The 21,791-nt window shown below is 43.7% G+C and overlaps 1 protein-coding gene across 2 annotated transcripts in view; it reads right to left on the bottom strand.

Moving 5' to 3' along the window:
- TTC7B (tetratricopeptide repeat domain 7B) overlaps positions 1 to 21,791 on the bottom strand; it is a 239,346-nt gene that overhangs the window by 132,259 nt on the left and 85,296 nt on the right. For both annotated transcript variants that reach the window (XM_089908118.1, XM_022576286.3), the window contains exon 6: positions 1,079 to 1,157. In XM_089908118.1, the coding sequence (XP_089764244.1) occupies positions 1,079 to 1,157 (79 nt within the window). The remainder of the gene's footprint in view (positions 1 to 1,078; positions 1,158 to 21,791) is intronic.

The raw sequence follows: 21,791 nt of genomic DNA on the forward strand, positions 1-21,791 counted from the left end.
TGCTTTGCTCTGTCTGGGTTTTGGTATGAATCATCGGCCTACAACTAACCCTTCACCGCACTGGCATCAGGAGGGTATACCTTCTAACTGCTATACAGGATGCATTTTTTATGTTTCAAGAGAGAGCATTACCGAGAAGCAACTGAAAAGATGCTCAACATCATTAGCCATCAGGGAGTGCAAATCAAAACCACAATGAGACAGCACTTTACACCCACTAGGATGGCTAGTCTATAATGTCTATATTACTAAAGAAAAAGATAATAAACACGTGTTGTTGAGGAGATGGAAAAACTGGAACCCTCATAATTTCTGGTGAGAATGTAAAATGGTGCAACCAATTTGACAAATAGCTTGGCAATTCCTCCAAATGTTAAATGTAGAGTTACCATATGACCTAGCAATTCCACTCCTAGGTATATACTCAAGAAAAATTAACACATACATACACATAAAAACTTGCATGAGAATGTTTGTAGCAGTATTATTCATAAAAGCTGAAAAGTGGAAACAAAAAATGTCTATTGACTGATGACTGAATAAACAAAAATGTGGTCTATCCATACGATGGAATATCATGCTGCAACGAAAAGGAATGAAAGACGGACACATGGTATAACGTGAATGATCCTTGAAAACACTATGCTAAGTAAAGGAAGCCAGTCACAAAAAAGACCACACACTGTATAATTCCATTTATATGAAATGTCCAGAAGAGGCACACCATAGAAACAGGAAGTAAATTAGTGGCTGTCAGAAGCTGGGGAAAGGGAAGAATGGGGATTGACTAGTAATGGGCATGGAGATTTTGGGGGAGTGATGAGAATGTTCTGAAATTAAATATTAGTTTCAATTCTAATTGAAACTGAACAATTCTGTGACTACTAAAATCTCATGACTTTGGGTGAACGTATGATGTGTATATATATATGCTTCACTGAGATATAATTTATAATGTATAATGTCTATATTACATAGTATGTTATGATATATAATATATTATTTATAATACACGTATGAAAGAGAGAGAGGCACTTGAAGTGCCTCGGGCCTCAGCCAAGTCATTAGTTACACTTACCATTCGCAGGTTCTGGGTTGTTCTCGTTTCCACTGCTCTGAGGATCTCTCTAAATCTCCCGACTCCTCGCGTCAAGTTCCTGTGTGCACACAGAATTTGACAGGGTTTCCGTCTGGCGTGTATTAATGTTAAATATTTTATACACATATTTCAATTCATTTTGCCTACATAAAAGCTGTTGGCGAGACTGTAAGCAATCATTCTGCACCTGCCTGTCCATCTTTGTTCAACTCTGAAAAGTTTGACCTAGGATCAATGGTCTTTTGAACTTCCAGAAATCAATTTTCTCGAGAAAATAAATGTCGGAAGATCAGATCCGAGGCAAAAAACAAAAGGCAAGATATCTTTCCAGAGTCTATCTTCTACCTCACAGTGGCTGAGGAGTTTTCCTGCTCTGCTGAGTGGTGCTGAAAACTCTATCTTTTCACCGCAAGGTGGGTGGCAAAGGGGTACAGGAGTATCAACAAGGCACTGTGTGCAACGTGGGAAAGGCTTCTTGTGACCTGCAACCTTTACAGGCAAGACAAAGAGAAAAGGTATGAAAAATGAGGGGCTCCACCAAGCAACCACTCCGTGTCTTCGAGAACATACGTCACTGCCCAGTAAACCCATCGGCCCCTCCTGCCCCCAGCGAGGCAGAGGGTCACAGCCCCTCCCACAGTTAGTGAGCGCTGGCTGGAGGCTGGCGCCACCTGACTGGGGCCAGCATACCTCATTTTGGTGCCCACACACCTCACAGAGACGTGCAGGGTGACACGTTTCGTGAAGGGACAGTAATTTGTTAGTAAATCCCGGTCCATATGCCCAGACCCCACTTGCTGTCTGCCCCCTCTGAAAGCTGTGCCTGACCCATTCAGCTGGGAGCGTTTCCCAGCAGGTCCCTTTACATCGAGCACCGCCACCTCCTACGACAGAACCCCGTGATATTTATAACCTGCTCGTTAGAACACATCTCAGCTTTCCAAAAAAGCCACAGAGCGGGTCAGCCGGTGCGGACCTGTCAGCCAGCCTCTGCAGTCTGTGGCAGAAGTTCTAGGTATTCAGCTCTCTTCTTGGATGACATTTTGAATCACACAAAGGGATTAAATCAAACTGAAGGTGAGTTCTGTATGCTACGAGCACTCACAAGGGCTATTAATTCGTGTCTTATACCTAACGTGACATCCCAGGACACTGATTCACAAGAACAGCCCCAGAACTTGAAGGTAATGGTTTATTGGCACAGATACGTCAATACTCCCATATCCCTCTCACCCACACATATCAGATGATACCAGATCAGAAGCTTTACGGTGGCATGAAAAGAGAGGCTTGCGCTTGGCAGACCAGGCAGCACTAAAGGAGACGTGAATAAAAATTAGGTAACAGGTCCTGGGGCATGCAATCTACACTGCTGCTTTCCCCTTCGTTTGCTTTTATGGGATCTGTGTTCACAGGTACCAGAGTACACTTGCTTTGGACTGAAGCTTGGTTCTGTTAAGTAACATGGTGGGGACAAAACAGCCACAGCTGACAAAGGGGATGGGCGGGGCAGAGCAGTCTCATTTTATTCCAGAATCGCAGATTAAGCTCCTACTATGTACAAAAAGAATGGCGTTTTGAACTGCGTGAAATAAGGTGGGACTGGGACAATATAGTTGGAGACCCAGGTTTAAAGGGCTGTTTTAGCGGGGTGGAAATTAAGCCTTGAGTAGGCAGTATCAAATCTATATAAGTCAGGGAAAGCTATCAGATGGGAATTGGCCATTTGGAATGTCTCCCAGGCCCTCTTTGCAGAGTGAGATACCTATCCAGTTACGCAAGCACAGAATCGTTTAGTTATAAGTGATCTGACACAACCTAGTCCACTGGGACACAGAAGAGAAACGGCTTGCTCAGACCTCCACACCCAGTGAGAGGGAGAGCTGGGACCTTTCGACCCAACCTCTCACCTTCCTGACAAAAGAAATGTGAGCCCTCAAAGTGAAGTGCAGCTCTAGAAGAAAGAACAAAATATGCATACGAGAAAGGTCTATGTTTTACATCATTAACATGAATATTAATATATATACATAATACAAATCGGATGCGCTCCAGTGCTCCCAGCTAATGAGATTCTCCTAGGAAGTGGTTCAAAACTGGAAAGAAAATCTGCTGGCCCAGGTGAAGCAGCCTGGTGTCCAAGGGTGAGGCCTCAGCTGCCCTAAATGAGAACCGACGGGTAGAGAAATTCAATTCCCCTCTGAGGCCGAGGTGTGGTTTCTCCCGTGCAGGACCGAGGCCCTCTGGTGGCGACTTCAGGAAGTCTCCGTGACCGAGAGGACGCCGCACAGGAGGCCAAGCCGGTAGCAGCTGAGGGCGTATTCCTGACGCATTGACACTGCCTTTGAGGCAAATTCAAGTTTTTCTCAAACTGCTTCCAGTTTACTTCTGGGAAGAGCTTAGGATTCAGAACCAAATTCTTCCTGAAGCTGGGAGGAATCCTGCTTGTCAACAGCAGATCTGCAGTAACCGCAGAATGTCTCAGAAGGCCTCCGGCTGTGCTGGTCAAACGGCAGCGTCAGGACAACCATGAGGCTGCCTGTCCACCCACAGGGCAGGAGGGAGGGGGACTGGAGGGGAGAGATCACCCAGCTTAAATATCAGAAAAGGAAATAAATATTCTAAGCGCAAAGACATACAATTCTCAGCAACTCTTATACCATTCATACATGTTTTTAGTCACATAATTTTATTCAAGCAATCACTTCCACTGTTGCCATGACAGCAGAAAAAAAAATTTTTAAGCTAGATGGATAATCATGATAGAAAGGAACAAAAAAAGGAATTAACTTGCAAGAATTCCATTCTAAAGGCTATGAAATACCCCAATTTGAGGGAAATAAACAAAAGCCACATGATTGTTTTCATGTCTCTAAACTCTTAGTTTATTCTTAAAATGTGGAGACCCATGAACTACCTGGAATGAACCGCTGCTTAAAAACTCCACTCCAAAATGAAGAGAAGAGAGACAAGGAATTTCCCCCGTTTTGAGGGTTTCCACAGACCCTCGACATTAGGTCATTTGTTCCATTTCAACACCCTTGACTGAGAGAGTGCAATGATGTCAAAATCCATTATGGTAAACTATTCTTAAAAGGAAGGTTCTGGCCAGCATTCGAGCAGCAGGCACTGGCAAGCGGTCAGAACTTGGGGTTCAGCCCCTGCACCTCGCTTCCTGAGCTGGGTGCCCTTCCCTCCATGTGGAACGGTTCCCAACAGCTAAGCTCTTACCACGGAGAAAGGGCCTGCAAGTCCCTTGAGCACCAGCTGGTTGTTCAGCCGGACAGGCAGGTGAAACCTGCCAACATCACCGACAGTCCCCAGCCCAGCAGAGAGAGCCCAGGCCAGCGTCCTCAGCCTTGCTCTCGTGCAAACCCAGGCAAAGGAAAGCCCATCCACGGTTCACAGGGACACGTTCTAATCCCCCCCTTGACCTACTTCCTTTTTTTCTTCTCTCCTCCCTTTTCCATCAGGTTTCATCCTCCTCCCCCTGAGCCTCCTCCTTCCAGGTCTCGTGTGCTGGTCCTCAGGTCACTGCAGAAGCATGACTTCCTGAGGACACCCAGGGAGGGCACTGACTGGCCAGCGCTCGGCGTCCCTCTTGACCCTTTGGGCCCTGAAAGCAGCACTTCTGAAGGCTGGTCTCTGAAATGTACATTCTGACGTACAAACCTACAATCGAACCAAGGGGGAAACGTACACGGGAAGGAAGCCAGAGTTCCAAAATCCAAATCCAAACGGAAAACCGAGGCTGGGAGAAACTCGGAGACCGGAGAACTATTTCACCTGGTTATGGGCAGCTATTTCAACTGCAAGCTCAATATATTTTATTTTTATATTTTTTATGTTCATTTCTTGGGAGCAGGGTGGAAAAATACAATTCTTCCCTTAACCTGTCCTTCCATACTCTCTTCTAACCTCAGAGTTTGGCCCAGGCCACCAATGCACTCAAATTCAATCTCAACTGTCATTGTCATCGCAAACTCAAAGTTCTGATGTGAATAAAATACTGGATGTCAAATTCCTGGGTAACAAGGGAAAGGTACCACTGCCAGCGTAGGTTCAGTATTTTTTCTCCTTCTCTGTGGTGGAGAACTTTATAACTAAAGATCAATTTTAGAACAAGTCAACACAGTAGATCTCTTAGAGGTAAGAAATCGTTCGGCTTTTTCCATGTTCTTTCATACCAACTGGCGCTTCTGAATCTCTTAAGCAGTAGGTTATTTCAATAATTACTGAGCACTGTTACATATCGGGTTCCAGGCTCATCCCTGAGGATACACTGGTGGACACGGGACAGCACCAGGAAGCTTGGATGGCTTCACATCCCCCATAAGAACCTAAGCGCCTTGAGGACCAAGATCTTTGTTTTGCTCACTGCCGTATCCCAAGCCCCTCAAACAGAGCTGGCATCCAGAAAGTGCTCAATAAATATGTGTTGAATGAATGAAAGTCAGAACTACCATGAGCTGAGTGAACCACGACCCCGAGGGGATGCATTTTCTACCTGTTTCTTACCCCCTTCGTTCTCACTGCACATGGACTGGCAGGCAGCACAGCAAGCTCCCTTTAAACAGAATACGTCTCATACATCCTCAGTCGTGTTTGTAGCATGGGTGCCTGGGAGAGCAGGGAAACGCCTGTAGCAAGCAACGTACCCAGGCATGCCCAGCCTGCCAGCTTCTAGAGGGTTGTGTGGATAATGAGGATTTCGAGACTTTTGAAAAAACCTTTCGGACAGTTCAGGGAAACCTTGCTGCCCAGGTGCCTTTCCACATGCTCCTCTCTCTCTTTAAAGAGTCCTAAGTCATCCTTCAAGACCCAGGTCAAAGGCCACCTTTGAGAACCTTTTGTGAGCTTCCCCAGGAAGACACGACACTGCCTCCTGGTGTTGCCAACAAGTTTGTACATTTTTTTTTTTTTTTTTTAATTTTTGGCTGCGTTGGGTCTTCGTTGCTGCACGTGGGCTTTCTCTAGTTGGGGCAGGAGGGGGCTACTCTTCGTTGCGGTGCGGTGGCTTCTCTTGTTGTGGAGCATGGGCTCTAGGTGCATGGGCTTCAGTAGCTGTGGCACGTGGGCTCAGTAGTTGTGGCACGCTGGCTCAGTAGTTGTGGCACACTGGCTCAGTAGTGGCTTGCGGCCTCTAGAGCGCGGGCTCAGTAGTTGTGGCGCACGGGCTTAGTTGCTCTGCGGCATGTGGCATCTTCCCGGACCAGGGCTCAAACCTGTGTCCTCTGCACTGGCAGGCGGATTCTCAACCACTGCGCCACCAGGGAAGTCCAAGTTTGTACCTATTTTGAGCGTAGACAGCACTAAACCTGTGCTTTTCCTTTGTAATTATGTCTGCAGTCATCTTGAGAGCACAGGCCCTCTCGTACTCACCTCTTCTTGTCCTAACTGCCTCACAGAGCCAACCAGGTACCCAGTGACCCTCAGCAAGCTTTTTGTGGGGTGAGGGCAATCTTACATTCTGAAATCCCCTTCCCCATCTCCTGGCTGAAAAGCATGTTTGTGATCACAAAGAGGACAACTGAAGAGATCCTTCTCACACCAGGAGATCCATCCACCCTGTCAGTGTCTGGACACTGTCAGCACTTACAACCCTAGAAAAACACAGAGGGATACCATGTATCCCTAGGTCAATTTCTCTTCGTTCTCAGGCTTGGGAATTGCTTCCCCTTCATTTATACCACCCTTAGTATCATCTATGTGGAAAGAGTCTGGAATCGAAACCAGAACTCCAGATCCGGAAAGTGGGAGAAGAAAAAGACATCCTTCACAGTACGGAAGGCCACTTCTGGCCGGCTGTCAGGGAGCTGTTTTTCCCAGAATGGATTCCAGCTTCTCCCTCTGTGCACACTCTTCGCCTCAGATCCAGTGACATGCATTTGTGAAGACAGATGGCTTGCTGTAGTCAAGGGCCAGGGATCAAACCCACAACCTTGGCCTCATTAGCAAAGGACTCTCTCTGATCACTGGAGCGAGCCAGCTGCAACCTAGATATAGCAATGGAGGGTGTGACAACCGTGCACGCTGGGACCTGAACAAGAGGGCGAAGCTTCCGTAAGTCTCATTTCAAACCTAATGAGAGTCATACTAGGCTTAACAACATTTTTTGGACCACCCTGGCAACGAGGGCTTCCTCGTGACAAAAGCAGAGCAAACCAGGCATCCTAGTCAGCTGGCCAGGCAGCCACAGCACAGGGAGCAGCTGGGTCCTGGCAGCAGAGACACAGGTGGATGAGGCACAGGCAGCCCTGCAGGGCCCGGCCTGCTCACGCCTGTGACACGTGACAGCCAGACAAACTGTCCTGCCTGTGATGTATGACAGCCGGACAAACTGCCGTAGGGGCTCAGACGGAAGGACTACACACCCTCCTACCCATTCTCTCCCCTCATCCCGACCCTGAGGCTCTGGGGAAACACGGGATACAGAAAGGCCTGCTCCTCTCCCATCCTCCTTCCTTTCAACCTTTGGAAATGAGTCAAAGGGTATCAATCCTCATTCAAACAATACACAGCGAGTGTCCACTGCACACGAGGAGAGGACCCCGGGGACGCAATGCTGGGCTTGCCAACAAACGTGCTTCCTCCCACAGACCTGGATCGTAACGAGGCTCAACTTGACCTGAGAGGCCTCACAGTACCTAACGCAGAGCTGGACTCCTCAATCTGACAGCACTTTTAACAAACAAACCAGAGCGCGTCTAACACATGAGGCTCGCTCTTCAGAGCACCCACCTGGAAATCCATGTACTCATCTAATCTACGTCCTCAAACTGAGGCAAAATAGAACGCGGACTCTGGAGTCAGTCTGGGCTCAGACCCAACCTCTTCCACTTAACTAGTTGTTGACCTTGGGCAAGTGCTTGCCTCGGTTTCCTCATCTGTAAAATGGTGAGAACAAATGTACCCGCCTCATAGACTGGCTGTAGGAATTAAATGAGTTCATACCCGGAGTAAGTGCTTTTTAAGCACTCACCATGATTATCACTATTATCCTCAAAACTCTGCCATTGATCAAAACGGTTTTGGAATTCTGGAATCTACCTTCCAGTCAATGCACAGACATGAAAGTCTGTTTTACTTCTTTGGAGTCATTTAATTTTGAAGAAAAAAAAAAGATATTCCCCAGTTTGATTCATTCATTCACTCTGCTATTTACTGAAAGCCTACCATGCTCACAATGACAAAAGACACGACTGATGTCAGGTGGAAGAGTGAAAAGCTCTTTCCTGGGGCCCTGTGGTCACTCTTGCAGGAAAGGATGGTGACATTGCCTAGGAGTGCTGGTGCCCATGGGGAGGAGCAGACAGTCTCCGCCAAAGGCCACCGGGCGAGGGTCAGAGCCCAACAACACAGATGAGGCAGAGGAGCCAAGGCTGTTAGCAGTTGAGTCCTTCTTGTTCTGGCTCAGCTAATACAGGTTTGCTCTGAATCAATCTGAGGTTGCTCTGAATCAATCAACAGGGGCCAGTCCAAACTCAAAAATGTGAGCTTGGGTGGCTGAGCCACTAGAGGTAGTTTAGTGGCTCAAAGTAGTGGTCCAGGAGGTTTAGCCACTGAAGTTCTAGGAGAGCCTGATACAAAGCTGACAAGAGCAAAGCTCAGCACCAACATCGTTCACTTCCACAGAGGGAAGTGTTTGCTCGAGACCAGCCCGAGGTGGGAGACACACACACATGTAGCATGAGGAGTGCAAGAGAGGCCAGGGCTCCACGGCCTGCCTCCAAGAAGGGACATAGCTTATTACGTGGAACCCTGATACGCACCAGGCCAATCTAATACTCATTTAAAATGTCAGTAATAAAGCAGAAGGAAAACAATCTAGGAGGTAGAACTGGTCTGCTAACAATATGGCTTCAAACATTCATGAATTCTAAGCAGCAGGGTCACATAGTTAGAAGGACTTCTGACAATCCTGTTCATCCAGTCACTTGGGCTGTGGAGAGGGGGAAAGGCAGAGAGGACATCAAGGGCGGGGGGCAGTCCTTCCAGATGGACCACAGTACTTAAGCTGAAGGTTCAATACAAGGATAAGAGGACAGTGTTCACTTCCATTCCAATAGCAGGAAACAGAACTGCATTTCCAAAACAACCTCTGGGGACAATATTTCAAAAGCTATGACAAGTGAGAAAAAATCCAAGGGACTCAGTTTAAAAATAACATATATAGGACTTTAGGGACTTCCCTGGTGGCGCAGTGCTTAAGAATCCGCCTGCCAATGCAGGGGACACGGGTTCAAGCCAGGAAGATCCCACATGCCGCGGAGCAGCTAAGCCCATGCTCCGCAACTACTGAGCCTGCGCTCTAGAGCCCGAGAGCCACAACTACTGAGCCCGTGTGCCTAGAGCCCGTGCTCCACAACAAGAGAAGCCACCGCAATGAGAAGCCTGCGCACCGCGATGAAGAGTAGTCCTCAATCGCCACAACTAGAGAAAGCCTGCACTCAGCAACGAAGACCCAACGCAGCCAAAAATAAAATAATAAAATAAAAAAAAAATATATATATATATAGGACTTTAAATGTCCAGGAGTCACGGGTCCAAATGCCTTCAGGAGCCAAGCAGGCAAGAGATGGGGGTGAGGAGAGCTGAGCGGGGACGGGGAATGGCAGCAACTCTGAAGGCGGCGCTCAGGCCAGGTCAGCCCGAGGGTCCCATTCAAAACCAGACCAGGCACCCTTGGAGGGGAAAGGAGGACCTTGGCCATGAAGCAGGCACATAAAAGCCTCCGGGAATTTTCTCGGGGAAAACAAAGCAGTATTGCCCAGTTTGAGGCAGCATGGTGCTGCTTGGAATCCTCACAGGTTCTTGTGAGTCAGGCTGGGAAAGATTAGTAAGTTGGGGATAGAAAAGAAGGAGAGGGCAAAGGTTGAGAGTGATCATGAGACGAGGAACAGAGACTGGAATGTGAGACATCTGGAAACAAGGCGAAGGGAAACAGTACCAGGCGCTGGGCCTCCACGGGAGGGGTAAGAGCCCGGGAAACAGGCTTCACCTTGCTGTACCTGCCTCCCCACCTGTAAAATGGGACTAATACCTGCTCCTGAGGCCTGGATAAGATGACGCCTGTAAAGTCGCTGGCCCAGCGCTCAAAATCATGTAATCCTCCCATTCCCCACCCTCCCCTAACCCTCGCACCACTCACCACCTGGTCCTCTGTTCCACACATAAACTGTTATCGGGTAAAAGCCAAAGACAGACACTGGTACGCTTGCGTACCTCTGGTTTACCAGAAGATACTGCAACATCAGAACTGGTTTCCATCATATAATATGGTCAAAATTTTGTTCTCAACTGACAGGTATTTAGCATCTTCTGTAGTTTTATACACGAAGAAACAAAGGTTCAGAGAAATTATGTAACGTGCCCGTGATCATCACACAGCCCACAGACAGAAGAGCTGGTATTTGAACCCAGGCCCAGTCTGACTCCAGTGCCCAGAAAAGTTGATGATCCCTGTCATGCAGAAGCCTGCAAAGAGTCTGGAAACTGTGACTAACTCCCATGACACAAAAGCAAAAGCACGACAGGGCAGAAGAGAAGCAAGGAAGGCTGGGAACAGCGAGGGCCAGGCCAAATTCCTACCGGGACACACTTGGCTCTGAAGAAGGGCTGTGATTCATGGCCCCTGCCAGTGGCGGCAGACAACAAAGGGACAGCAGAGCATTTCTGCCGCGTGGGCTAACCTTCACGGCAGAAAGAGAACTCTGAAGTGGACCAGGATGGACAAGGAGACTAACATTGACAAAATGATGATAATATAAAAACGGGTCTGTCCACAATTCGTTAGGACAAGCTTCTACATCAGATGCTTTCATCATACACCTCACAGAGTGGCCCTTCCCAGTCAGAATTCCCATCCAGTCACTCAGATGGTGAGCTCAACTGTACCTTCGCACCATCTATAGAAAAAAAGCTTTGTTAAGCACACGAGCAGGGCAAACATGATCTGTGGGGGGAATACTGAATTTGCTCAGCAGAATAAGCTATTTTCAAGCCCTTCTAAGCCATCCAGAAGAGCGGACATTTACTAATAGAGCCCTGACAAGATCATTACAAGTGAATCCTCTCTCTCATCAAGAAAGCCTCCCTAAGACTTTCGGCTGCTGGGAACTTCCCTGGTGGTGCAGTGGTTGGGACTCCACGTTCCCAGTGCAAGGGGCCTGGGTTTGATCCCTGGTCAGGGAACCCGTGCATGGATCCCACATGCATGCCACAGCTAGGAGTCAGCATGCTGCAACTGAGGAGCTGGCGAGCCTCAACTAAGGAGCCCACGAGCTGCAACTAAGACACAGCGCAGCCAAATAAATAAATAAAATAATTTTTTTTTTTTTTTTTGCGGTACGCGGGCCTCTCACTGTTGGGGCCTCTCCCATTGCGGAGCACAGGCTCCGGACGCACAGGCTCAGCGGCCATGGCTCACAGGCCCAGCCGCTCCGCAGCATGTGGGATCCTCCCGGACCGGGGCATGAACCCGTGTCCCCTGCATCGGCAGGCGGACTCTCAACCACTGCGCCACCAGGGAAGCCCTAAAATAAATATTTTTAAAGAAAAAGAGACTTTCAGCTGCTTCAGGATAGAGACGAGGTCTTCCAGGGTAAGACCAGCTGCACACCTGCTAGTCACAGGGCTGCTGTGAGGATCACATGAGGCCACAGTCACTGCTCAGTAAATGTTCGCCATCATCGCCTCCTTCTGAAGTGACACGAGCTGGTCCCACACCACCCCCAGCCCATTGTTCCAGATGGTTCTCCCACCAACCTAGTGAGCAGACAGGACTCGTTACCCTCAACTGACAGAGAGGGAAACTGAGTCCCAGAGATGGAATGGGAGAGGCCTGCCCAACAGTGCTGAGCGGGCAGCGGAGCCAGGACCGGGATCCCCAGTGCAGGGATCCTTCCCCTGCCCCTGCTCGGTGTCCTTCTATCCACCCCAACTATTTTTTTTAACTTTTTGTTATATAAAAAATAGACACAGAAAGCCACATAAAACAAATATATCGCTTGAGAAATTATTACAAGGCAAAAACACTTGTAACTATCACCCAAGTTTAAAAAAAAAAAAAGAATCGTTGTCACTCACCCCATCCCAGTTAACAGGCCTCTCCATCCAACCAAAGTAACTGCCCCCCTGGCTTTCATAGTCATGGCCTCATTCCATTCCTTACAGCTTAATCACTCAAGTATACATCCCTGCACTTGCCCATTTTTTTTTTTCTTACTTGATGAGTCTTTAAAATCTCGGTTAATCTACAGGTTCCCTTTCTACCTCTTTCTTTTCCTTACAATTTATCAGTTAAAGAATCTGAACTGCTTGACCTGTAGAGATTCCCATTGGCTGGAAAACCACACAGTCATGCAGTTCGATAGGAAAACCACAGAGTCATGCAGTTGGATATATTCCTCCTTTCCCTGTATTTCTTGCATTTGGGAGCTGGATTTTGAGGCTTCACCCATTCAGGTTCAATCCCTTTGCAAGACTTTGCCAGTCGTGTGTTCTTCCATCAGGAGGCACATTGGGTCCAGCTGTCGCTCTTTTTTTGCTGTTAGCTGCCCTTGATGCTTGATGGTTAGATACGTTAATTCACTGGGAGTTACAAAATGGTGACATTCTAATTCTCTCACTGCATTTTCACTTACTAGCTGGAATAATTTTATAGGGAGGTGTTTCCCTTCATCTAATATTTGGTTTTCCAGTTCATACAGTAAATGGAGGAAAAACATTTGATTCTTTCTTTCTGTCTACTTTGTTAGATACTGAATTAGAACTCATGAATTTAAACATATTTGATGAGACTATTGCAATTTTTATCCTTCTTTAAATTCAAATTGTCCCATATATGGCCTGAATTCCATGTTAGAAAACATAGCCCTAGAAATCTTTGATAGTTCTCTTGCTATCTGATATGTAGAGATTTTACAGGCTTGTCTTATTTATTTCCTACCCCAGAACTGAATGAGGTTTTTTAAATTGGAAAATGATACTTCAAGATCACAACCTAGGCACTAGGGACAGTCATTGCTACTGGGTCACTGAGCCAAACCTCCTCTCCTCTCCTTGTCTCTCTGAAGGACTTATTTAAAGGACCTCCTCTCTCTCTCTCTCTCTCTCTCTCTCTCACACACACACACACACACACACACACACACATATATGTGTATATCTACACACACGCGCACACAAATACACATACAGACACACACACACACACAGATACCTAATGATTTCATACTGATATTTCCAATTCTGTCATTCAAATTGAGGACTACACTACAAATAACAAATGCTGGAAAGGGTATGGAGAAAAGGGAACCCTCCTACACTGTTAGTGGGAATATAAGTTGGTACGGTCACTATGGAGAACAGGTGGAGGTTCCTCAGAAAACTAAAAATAGAATTACCATATGATCCAGCAATCCCACTACTGGGCATATACCAGGACAAACCTATAATTCAAAAAGATACATGCAACCCTATGTTCATAGCAGCACTATTTCACAATAGCCAAGTCATGGAAAATACCTAAATGTCCATCGATAGACAAATGGATAAAGAAGATGTGGTACATATATATACAATGGAATACTACTCAGCTATAAAAAAGAATGCAATAATGCCATTTGCAGTAACATGGATGCAACTAGAGATTATGATACTAAGTGAAGTAAGTCAGAAAAAGATATACCATATGATATCAGTTATATGTGGAATCTAAAATATGGCACAATTATAAAGCAATTATACTCCAATAAAAAAATAAAATAAAATAAGGCACAAATTAACCTGTCTACAAAACAGAAACAGACTCACAGACACAGAGAACAGACTTGTGGTTGCCATGGGGGAGAGGGGTAGGGGAGGACAGGACTGGGAGTGTGGGATTAGCAGATGTAAACTATTATACATAGGATGGATAAACAACAAGGTCCTTCAGTACAGCATAAGGAACTATATTCAATATCCTGTGATAAACCATAATGGAGAAGAATATTAAAAAAAAAAGAATGTTGGGGCTTCCCTGGTGGCACAGTGATTGAGAGTCCACCTGCCGATGCAGGGGACACAGGTTCGTGCCCCGGTCCGGGAAGATACCACATGCCACAGGGCGGCTGCGCCCGTGAGCCATGGCCGCTGAGCCTGCGCGTCTGGAGCCTGTGCTCCGCAGTGGGACAGGCCACAACAGTGAGAGGCCCGCGTACCGCAAAAAAAAAAAAAGAATGTCTATATGTGTATAACTGGGTCACTTTGCTGTACAGCAGAGATGGGCACAACATTGTAAATCAACTATACTTTTAAAAAATTAAATTAGAAAAAAACAAATTCAGGACTACAGAGTTTTTCCTTGATTTCTTCTATCTTAAATCTATTTTGCCTTTCTCCCACACCAAGAATCCTGGTTCCCAAGGACATGGGGGATAAGAGAATTAGAACATTCCATGACTATTAAGCTGCTCTATTTTATGTTACACAAAAACATTTCACAATATCAAATCATATCACCATCATTATGATTACTGAAAAGCTAAAAATCTTATTTTCTGCATATGCTATCAGCATTCTCCTTTCATTTTTTAGTTTATGGTTGTACTATATCTGTTATGAGACAATCAAAGAAATAGGGAAGCATGACCTATACTTTAAAAAAAAAAGAGTAGTCAATATAAACTCACTCTGAGTGAGCCTACGTGTTGGATTTAGCAAAGACTTCAAAGTACCTATTATAAGTATGATCAAAGAATTAATAGAAACTACGTTTAAAGATTAAAAGAAAATAGCAAGTCAGCAAATAGGGAATCTCAATAGAGAAACAGAAACTATAAAAATTAACCAAGTGGGGATTTTAGAGTTAAAAAGTATAACTAAAATTAAAAATTGCCTAAATGGGCTCAACAGCAGCTTTGAGATAGCTAAAAAATCACTGAACTTAAGATAAATGAATAAAAATCATCCAATCCAAAGAACAGAGGAAAAAAAAAGGCTGAAGAAAAACAGAGACACATAATGATAAAACTGCTGAAAAACAAATCTTGAAAGTAACAACAGAAAAATAATTAATCACATAGAGGGGAACAACAGTTAAGATTAATAGTGACTTCTCATCAAACATAGGGGAAGATATACTCAAAGTGATGAGAGAAAAAAAAAAAATCACCAAGAATTCTGCATGGCGTAAAATTGTCACTCAAAAATGATGGCAAAATAAAGACATTCCCAGATAAACAAAAAGTGGGAGAATTCATATCTAGCAGACATACCCAATACAAAATTTTAAAGGAAGTCCTTCAGACTACAAGGAAATGACAACAGAAGGTAATCTGAAACCACAGGAGTAAATTAGTAAGAGTACTAGAAATATAAATATGTGGTTAAATATAGTTTAAATATATTTTAAAATCTTTTCTTCTTTTAATTTATATTAAAAACAGGATTGTATGAGGAAATAATTATTATATTGCACTGTTGTGTTTATAACATATAGAGACATTAGTAGCAAAAGGAGGGAGGAAATAAAGCTATATTAGAGCCAACCTGCATATTTTACTGAAATAGATTGACAATTTAAGATATGTTTTATAATTCATAGAGGAACCACCATAGAAATTTTCAAAAAATACAGGTAAAAAATCAACAGAGGAATTAAAATGTAATGCTGAAAGGTATTTGTTTAACACAAAAGAGGGCCGTAGGGAGGAACAAAGAATAAAAAAGACATGAGACATACAGAAAACAAAGAGCAAAATGGCAGATGTAGATCTAATCATGTCAGTAGTTACATTACATGTGAATGAGTTAAATATTCCAATCAAAAGGCAATTTTTTTTATACTGGATAAAAAAAGCAAGGTCCAACTATCCGCTATCTGCAAGAGATATACAGGAGAGGTGTTTTAATTCAAAGATACAAATAGGTTGAAAGCAAAAGGATGAAAAAGATACACTATGTAAACAATAACCACAAGATGGCTGGAGTGGCTATATTAATATCAGATAAGGCAGACTTTAAGTGAAGAAATATTACTAGAGACAAAGAGGTATCTATGAAAAACCTACAGCTAACATCTTACTTAATGGTGAAAGACTGCACGCTTTCTCCCTAAGATCGGGCAGGAGTAAGATAAAGAGGTCTGCTCTCACCACTTCTATTCAACATTGTATTGAAAGTTCGGGGCAGTGCAATAAGGTGACGGTAGAAATAAAAGACATACGGTTTGGAGAGGAGGAAGTAAAACTGTTTTTATTCACAGATGACATGATCCCATAAGTAAAAATCCTAAGTAATCGATCTATTAAAAATTATAAGAACTAGTTAACAAGTTCAGCAAGGTTGCAAGATACAGCATCTATATATAAAAATCAATAGTATATATATGTATATATATATATATATAAGCAAAGAATAATCTGAAAATAAAATTTTAAAAACAATTTCATTCACAATAACATAAAATGAATAAACTACTTAGGAACAAATTTAACAAAAAATTCAAAACCTGTGTAATAAAAACTGCAAAAAAATTTTGAGAGAAATTAAAGAGGATCTACATAAAAGAAGAGACAATGGATTGGAAGATTCACTATTGTTAATGTGGCAATTCTCCCTAAATTGATCTAGAGATTCACCGCCAGCCTTATTCAAATCCTGGCAGGCATTTTTTTTTTTTTTGGAGAAATTGACAAGCTGAGTCTAAAATTCATATGGAAATATCAAAGACTGAGAATAGCCAAAATAATTTTGAAAAAGAACAAAATTAGAGGACTTACACTACGTAATTTCAAAACTTGCAATACAGCTACATATTCAAGACAGTGTGCTATTGGCTTAAGAATAGACATATAAATCAATGACACAAAATAGAGACCCCAGAAATAAACCTTTATATTTATGCTCAATTAATTAATTATTTTGCTAAAGTGTCAAGGCAGTTTAATGGGAAAAGAGTTGACTTTTCAACAAATGGTGCTTAGACAACTGGATATCTAAATGCCAAAAAAAAAAAAAAATTAACTTAGACTCTTACATCACACCATACACAAATATTAACTCAAAATAGATTAGAGGCCTACGTGTAAAAGTTAAAACTATAAAACTTCTGTAATAAAACACAGGAGAAAAACTTTGTGGTCTTAGATAGGGCCAAAATTTCTTAGCTATGACACCAAAAGGACGATCCATAAAAAGAAAAATTGGTTAAGTTGGACTTCATCAAAATTAACTCTTCCTCTCTGAATGACATAATTTAAAAAAATGAATACCTGCCATAGACTGGCAGAAAATATCTGTAAATTATATATCTGATAAAGGACCTGTATCCAGAATATATAAGGAACTCTTACAACTTGATAATAAGAAGACAATCCAATTGAAAACAGGGCAAAAGATTTGAAGAGGTTTCACCAAAGAAGATATAAGAATAGCTAATAGGCACATGCAAAACAGCTGAACATCATTAATCATTAGGGAAATGCAAATTAAAATCACGAGATACCACTACAAACCCACCAGACTGGCTTTAATTTCAAAACTGCCAACACTAAATGTTGAAGAGAATGGAAAGAAGCTGGAACTCTCATACACTGCTGCTAGGAAGGTAAAATGGTACAGTCACTCAGGAAAACAGCTTAGCAGTTTCTTAAAAGTTAAACATAAACTTATGACCCATCAATTCCACTCTGATGAATCTATCTAAGGAAAATGAAAACATATGTCTACAGAAAGATTTGTCCATGAGTGATCGTAGCAGCATTATTCATAATAGCCCCAAAGTGGAAATGATCCAAATGTTCATCAACTGGTAAATGGATAAACAATGGAAAAACTATTTAGCAATACAAAGGAGTGATTACTGATATATTCAACAACGTGGGTAAACCTCAAACACATTATCCTAAGAGAAAGAAGCAAGACACGAAGGACTACATATTCTATGATCCCATTTATGTGACATTTCTGGAAAAGGCAAATCTATAGAGCAGATAAGTGGTTGTCTGGAACTGGGGGTAGGAGTGGGGACTGATTACAAATAGGCATGAAGAACTTTTAGGGTGATGGAATGTTCTAAAGCTGAATTGTGCCAATGACTGCAATGCTTCCGTAAGTTTATTTAAAACAGTTGAACTGTATATTTACAACAGGTGAATTTTTGATATATAAATTATACCTGAATAAAGCCACTAAAAAATAATAGTAGCATCTTGTTTTTTATGATAATTCCTGGCTACCTCCCCGTCCTTCACTTTTATCTCTACCTGATCGTTCTTTTGTCTCTTGTGTCACTTGGTCAGTTTTCATTCCACTTTCAGCATTCTCCTCATTGTGGGGTCCAGTCCCAGCAAAAAGCCCTAGTGGGTCGGTTTCAAGTCTTCACAGGGGCCAGACTGCTCCAGTCCCTTAGACCTTACTTGGCAAAACCCTCTCATTTTCAGCAGCTAATCTCAAATTGGCCAGACAAGCTTTCCAGTAGTCTTGATGGCTATTTTCGGGTCTCCTGTCCTCAGGCCCCTGGGATCCCCCATTGCTTCCTTCTGCTTTCTCCCACACAGATGCAAATAACGTGCTTGTCTCTAGCTGTTGGTGGTCTGTCGCCATTAGCTTGTACTTTGGTGTTCGTGAGTACACCTTGTCATCTAGTTTCACGGTAAATGTTGTGCACGGGTTTTTGGTTTTGCTGTCCGGTTACTGTGTCTTTTTTAATGACAGGATATGAGAAGATCCCAAAACTATACTGCCACTGTTGTTATCATCTTCCCAGACGTCTCAGCTGCTGATTCTTACCTTTTCTTCTAGGGAGCTGACAAACCCTTCACTCTGCAGGGTTTTATTAATTTATTTATCAAACTTACCATGTGCCAGACACTGTCCAAACACACGATAATTACTAACGCACTTAATCTAACAACACTATGAAGAAGGTACTATTATTATCGCCAGTTTACAAATGAGGAAAGTGACACACAGAGAGGTTAAGTAACTTGCCAAGGTCACCGCGCTTGTAAGGGGGAGGATTCAAACCCAGGCAGGTGGATCCAGAGTCAATGGTTTTTAACCACTAGACAATGCTGCCTGCCAAGAGTGCATAAAATGTGTCTGGCCTGGTAGCTCTAGCATTCAACCAGGACTACCATCCCTGCCCCCGCAGGCCTCCCTGAGATGGGGAAATCTTACCCCTCCCTCAAAGACCAAGTTCAAGTGTCAGTTCTTCTAATGAACTGGATGAACGCACCCAGGCAAGTGCTTGTTCCTCCTTCCTCCCCTCCCTCTCCTTCTCCCCACCAGCCCATCTTTTCTTTATAGTGCTTTTCACCAGGTGTTATAATTATTTGTTGTCTTCCCCATGAGCTCAGAGAACATTTTTTATTCATCTCATATCCCAGAGCTTATCCTAGTGACTGGTGCCCAGCAGGCTCTCAATAAACATACATGGAGTTGAGATGGCAAGAGCTTCTTTTTTTTAACTAGCTCAAAACGTACTTGAAAGCAGTATAATTGCATCTTTAAAAAAATTTGTAATTCAGAGGTTTTACCAAGTCTGGCTAATGAGTTTTTCTGAGTATTCTTCAGAAGAAACACAACATCAGATTCTTCCTGGTATTTTAACTGCTTGTTTCCAACATGCAGAGATTGCTGCTTCTGATGTTAATTTGCCAGGGAGAGTCAAAGGAGAACCAGCTCCCATACCCATCAACCAAGCACCTGCCAGCAAAGAGAAGATACAGAAGGAAGAGCTAGCTGAACAAAAAGGTACAGTATGTCTGTGCTGGGCCTAGAGAATCACCACCAAAGTCACCTGTGAATAAAAAGTAAAAATTCAAACCTCAAATAGAGAGGAAGGTGGAAAAAATCAAACGTCAATTGAAAAAAGCAATTCATTAATTTTTAAAAATCTTACAATTTAATGCAGGATTTTGCTATGAGAACATACAATCATATTGTAGATATCCTTATTGGTGTACAGATCTATGGCAGACATTGCTATACAAATATAAAGGCAGGTGTTTGTAAGAAAATTTATGGCCCCTCTCACTTTCAATAGAAGGTTCTAGCATTTCCTAAGAAAAGTCGTAAATTTTCCAAAGATGTCTCAGTCATTTTCTGGGCTTTAACTCAACCTCTCTGCAACTCTCTCTAAGAGCTGACTAAAAATACCTCTGCAAAAAAAAAAAAAAAAAAAAGTATGGAGAGAAAAATGATGACTTAAAAAGAAATAGGTAGGAAATATCCCTTGAAAAGAGCTGGGGCCTCCACCCCCTGCACCCTGCCCTCATATAAAATATTAACGCATTTGACACCTAAACCAGGGAAGGGAAAGAACAGGTTGATGAAATTTGCTCTGGCCAAGAACAGGAATGCTGCATGCCTTCCCAACACCCTCCTGCCCATCCACCCTGCTCCCCGGGCAGATACATCTGGACCGGCTCTGTGGCACAGGCGTCACTAAATTACCGAGAAAGCTCTCCACAGTCTGACAGGCTCAGAGAGGGTAAAATCTGGCTTCCTCCTTGACCAGACGGGACGTGAATTCCTCCTTCCCAACACACATGTGCCATTTCAATGGCCTGCCCTTGAGGGGCTGCCTACAAGGGCCATACTTAAACAGGCTCTCAGGCTTCTGCGTCTAACTTCAGCCCGTGAGGTTTCAAATCAAAGAGCTACATACTTGAAAAAGAATGCGGGTCTGGGAGGCTCTGGGAGCAAATGTTCTCAACACTAAACCATGGACAATGATAATTCTCTTTCCTGCTGTGGGAATGCTAGAATCCCATCCAGATGTGTACACGCCGGGCTTAAGTAAGGAGGGCTACAAGCACCAATTTTCCACCAAGCTAGGAGCTTCTCAGAAAAGAAAGAGTCTATCAGGCCTGCTTGGGGGGTGTCTTATAATAAAGCCACCGTTATTGCAAACAGTCTCAGAGATAAGGCAGACAGCAGGAGTCCCTATGACCTTCCCAGAAAACGTATTATCTCTTACTGAGGTCAAGGAAACCACTTGATACCTGGCCCCCTTCACCCTCTTCCAACAGAAGGACATCATCTGTGGGAAGAGCTAGATGGTCAGAGCACAGCTCCCCCTAAACAGCAACAGGAGCGGTCACTTCCATGAGGCCCGTCTAGGCTGTCTTTTTCTTCCTTACATCCCGGCACCTAGCACAGTGCTTGCACGCTTAGCTCTCAGTACATACATGCTGCGTGAACTAATTTTAAAGAAAACACACAACTGTCAGGCATCTGTGAGCCACAGCCATCTCGGCTGAACATAAGTTCATTCACTCACTCACTCATTCATTCACGTACACCTGTATACCAGATACTCTCAAGGTACAGATCCCTCCCCAAACCAAACAGATAAAAATTCCTGGAACTTATATTCCAGTGATGGGAGACAGACAATAAACAGATTAGATAAGGGAAAAAAAACACAATGTGGGCAAAGGGTTAGCAAATTCCTTTCCTCTCCTGCTTGAGAATCTGACCTTAGGTTAACTTTCTACTTCTGTTTCCCTGGAAACCTAATAAAGCTAGAATGTCAATTATGTTACGAGGCAACATTGCTTATATTAAAAATGACCTCTGACTGATAACTTGCATCTGGACTGGAAGGAACTATAAATATCTGATGGGGACAACGCCGCTTTGGGCTTCCTTGAATGTGATGACTTACAACTGAGCATATCCCTCAGGGAGACGTTAA

Source organism: Delphinapterus leucas, chromosome 2 (genome assembly GCF_059928025.1).
Source record: "Delphinapterus leucas isolate spDelLeu-1000000601 "Yukka" chromosome 2, BTC_Dleu_Yukka2, whole genome shotgun sequence".
NCBI classification, from domain to species: Eukaryota; Metazoa; Chordata; class Mammalia; order Artiodactyla; family Monodontidae; genus Delphinapterus; species Delphinapterus leucas.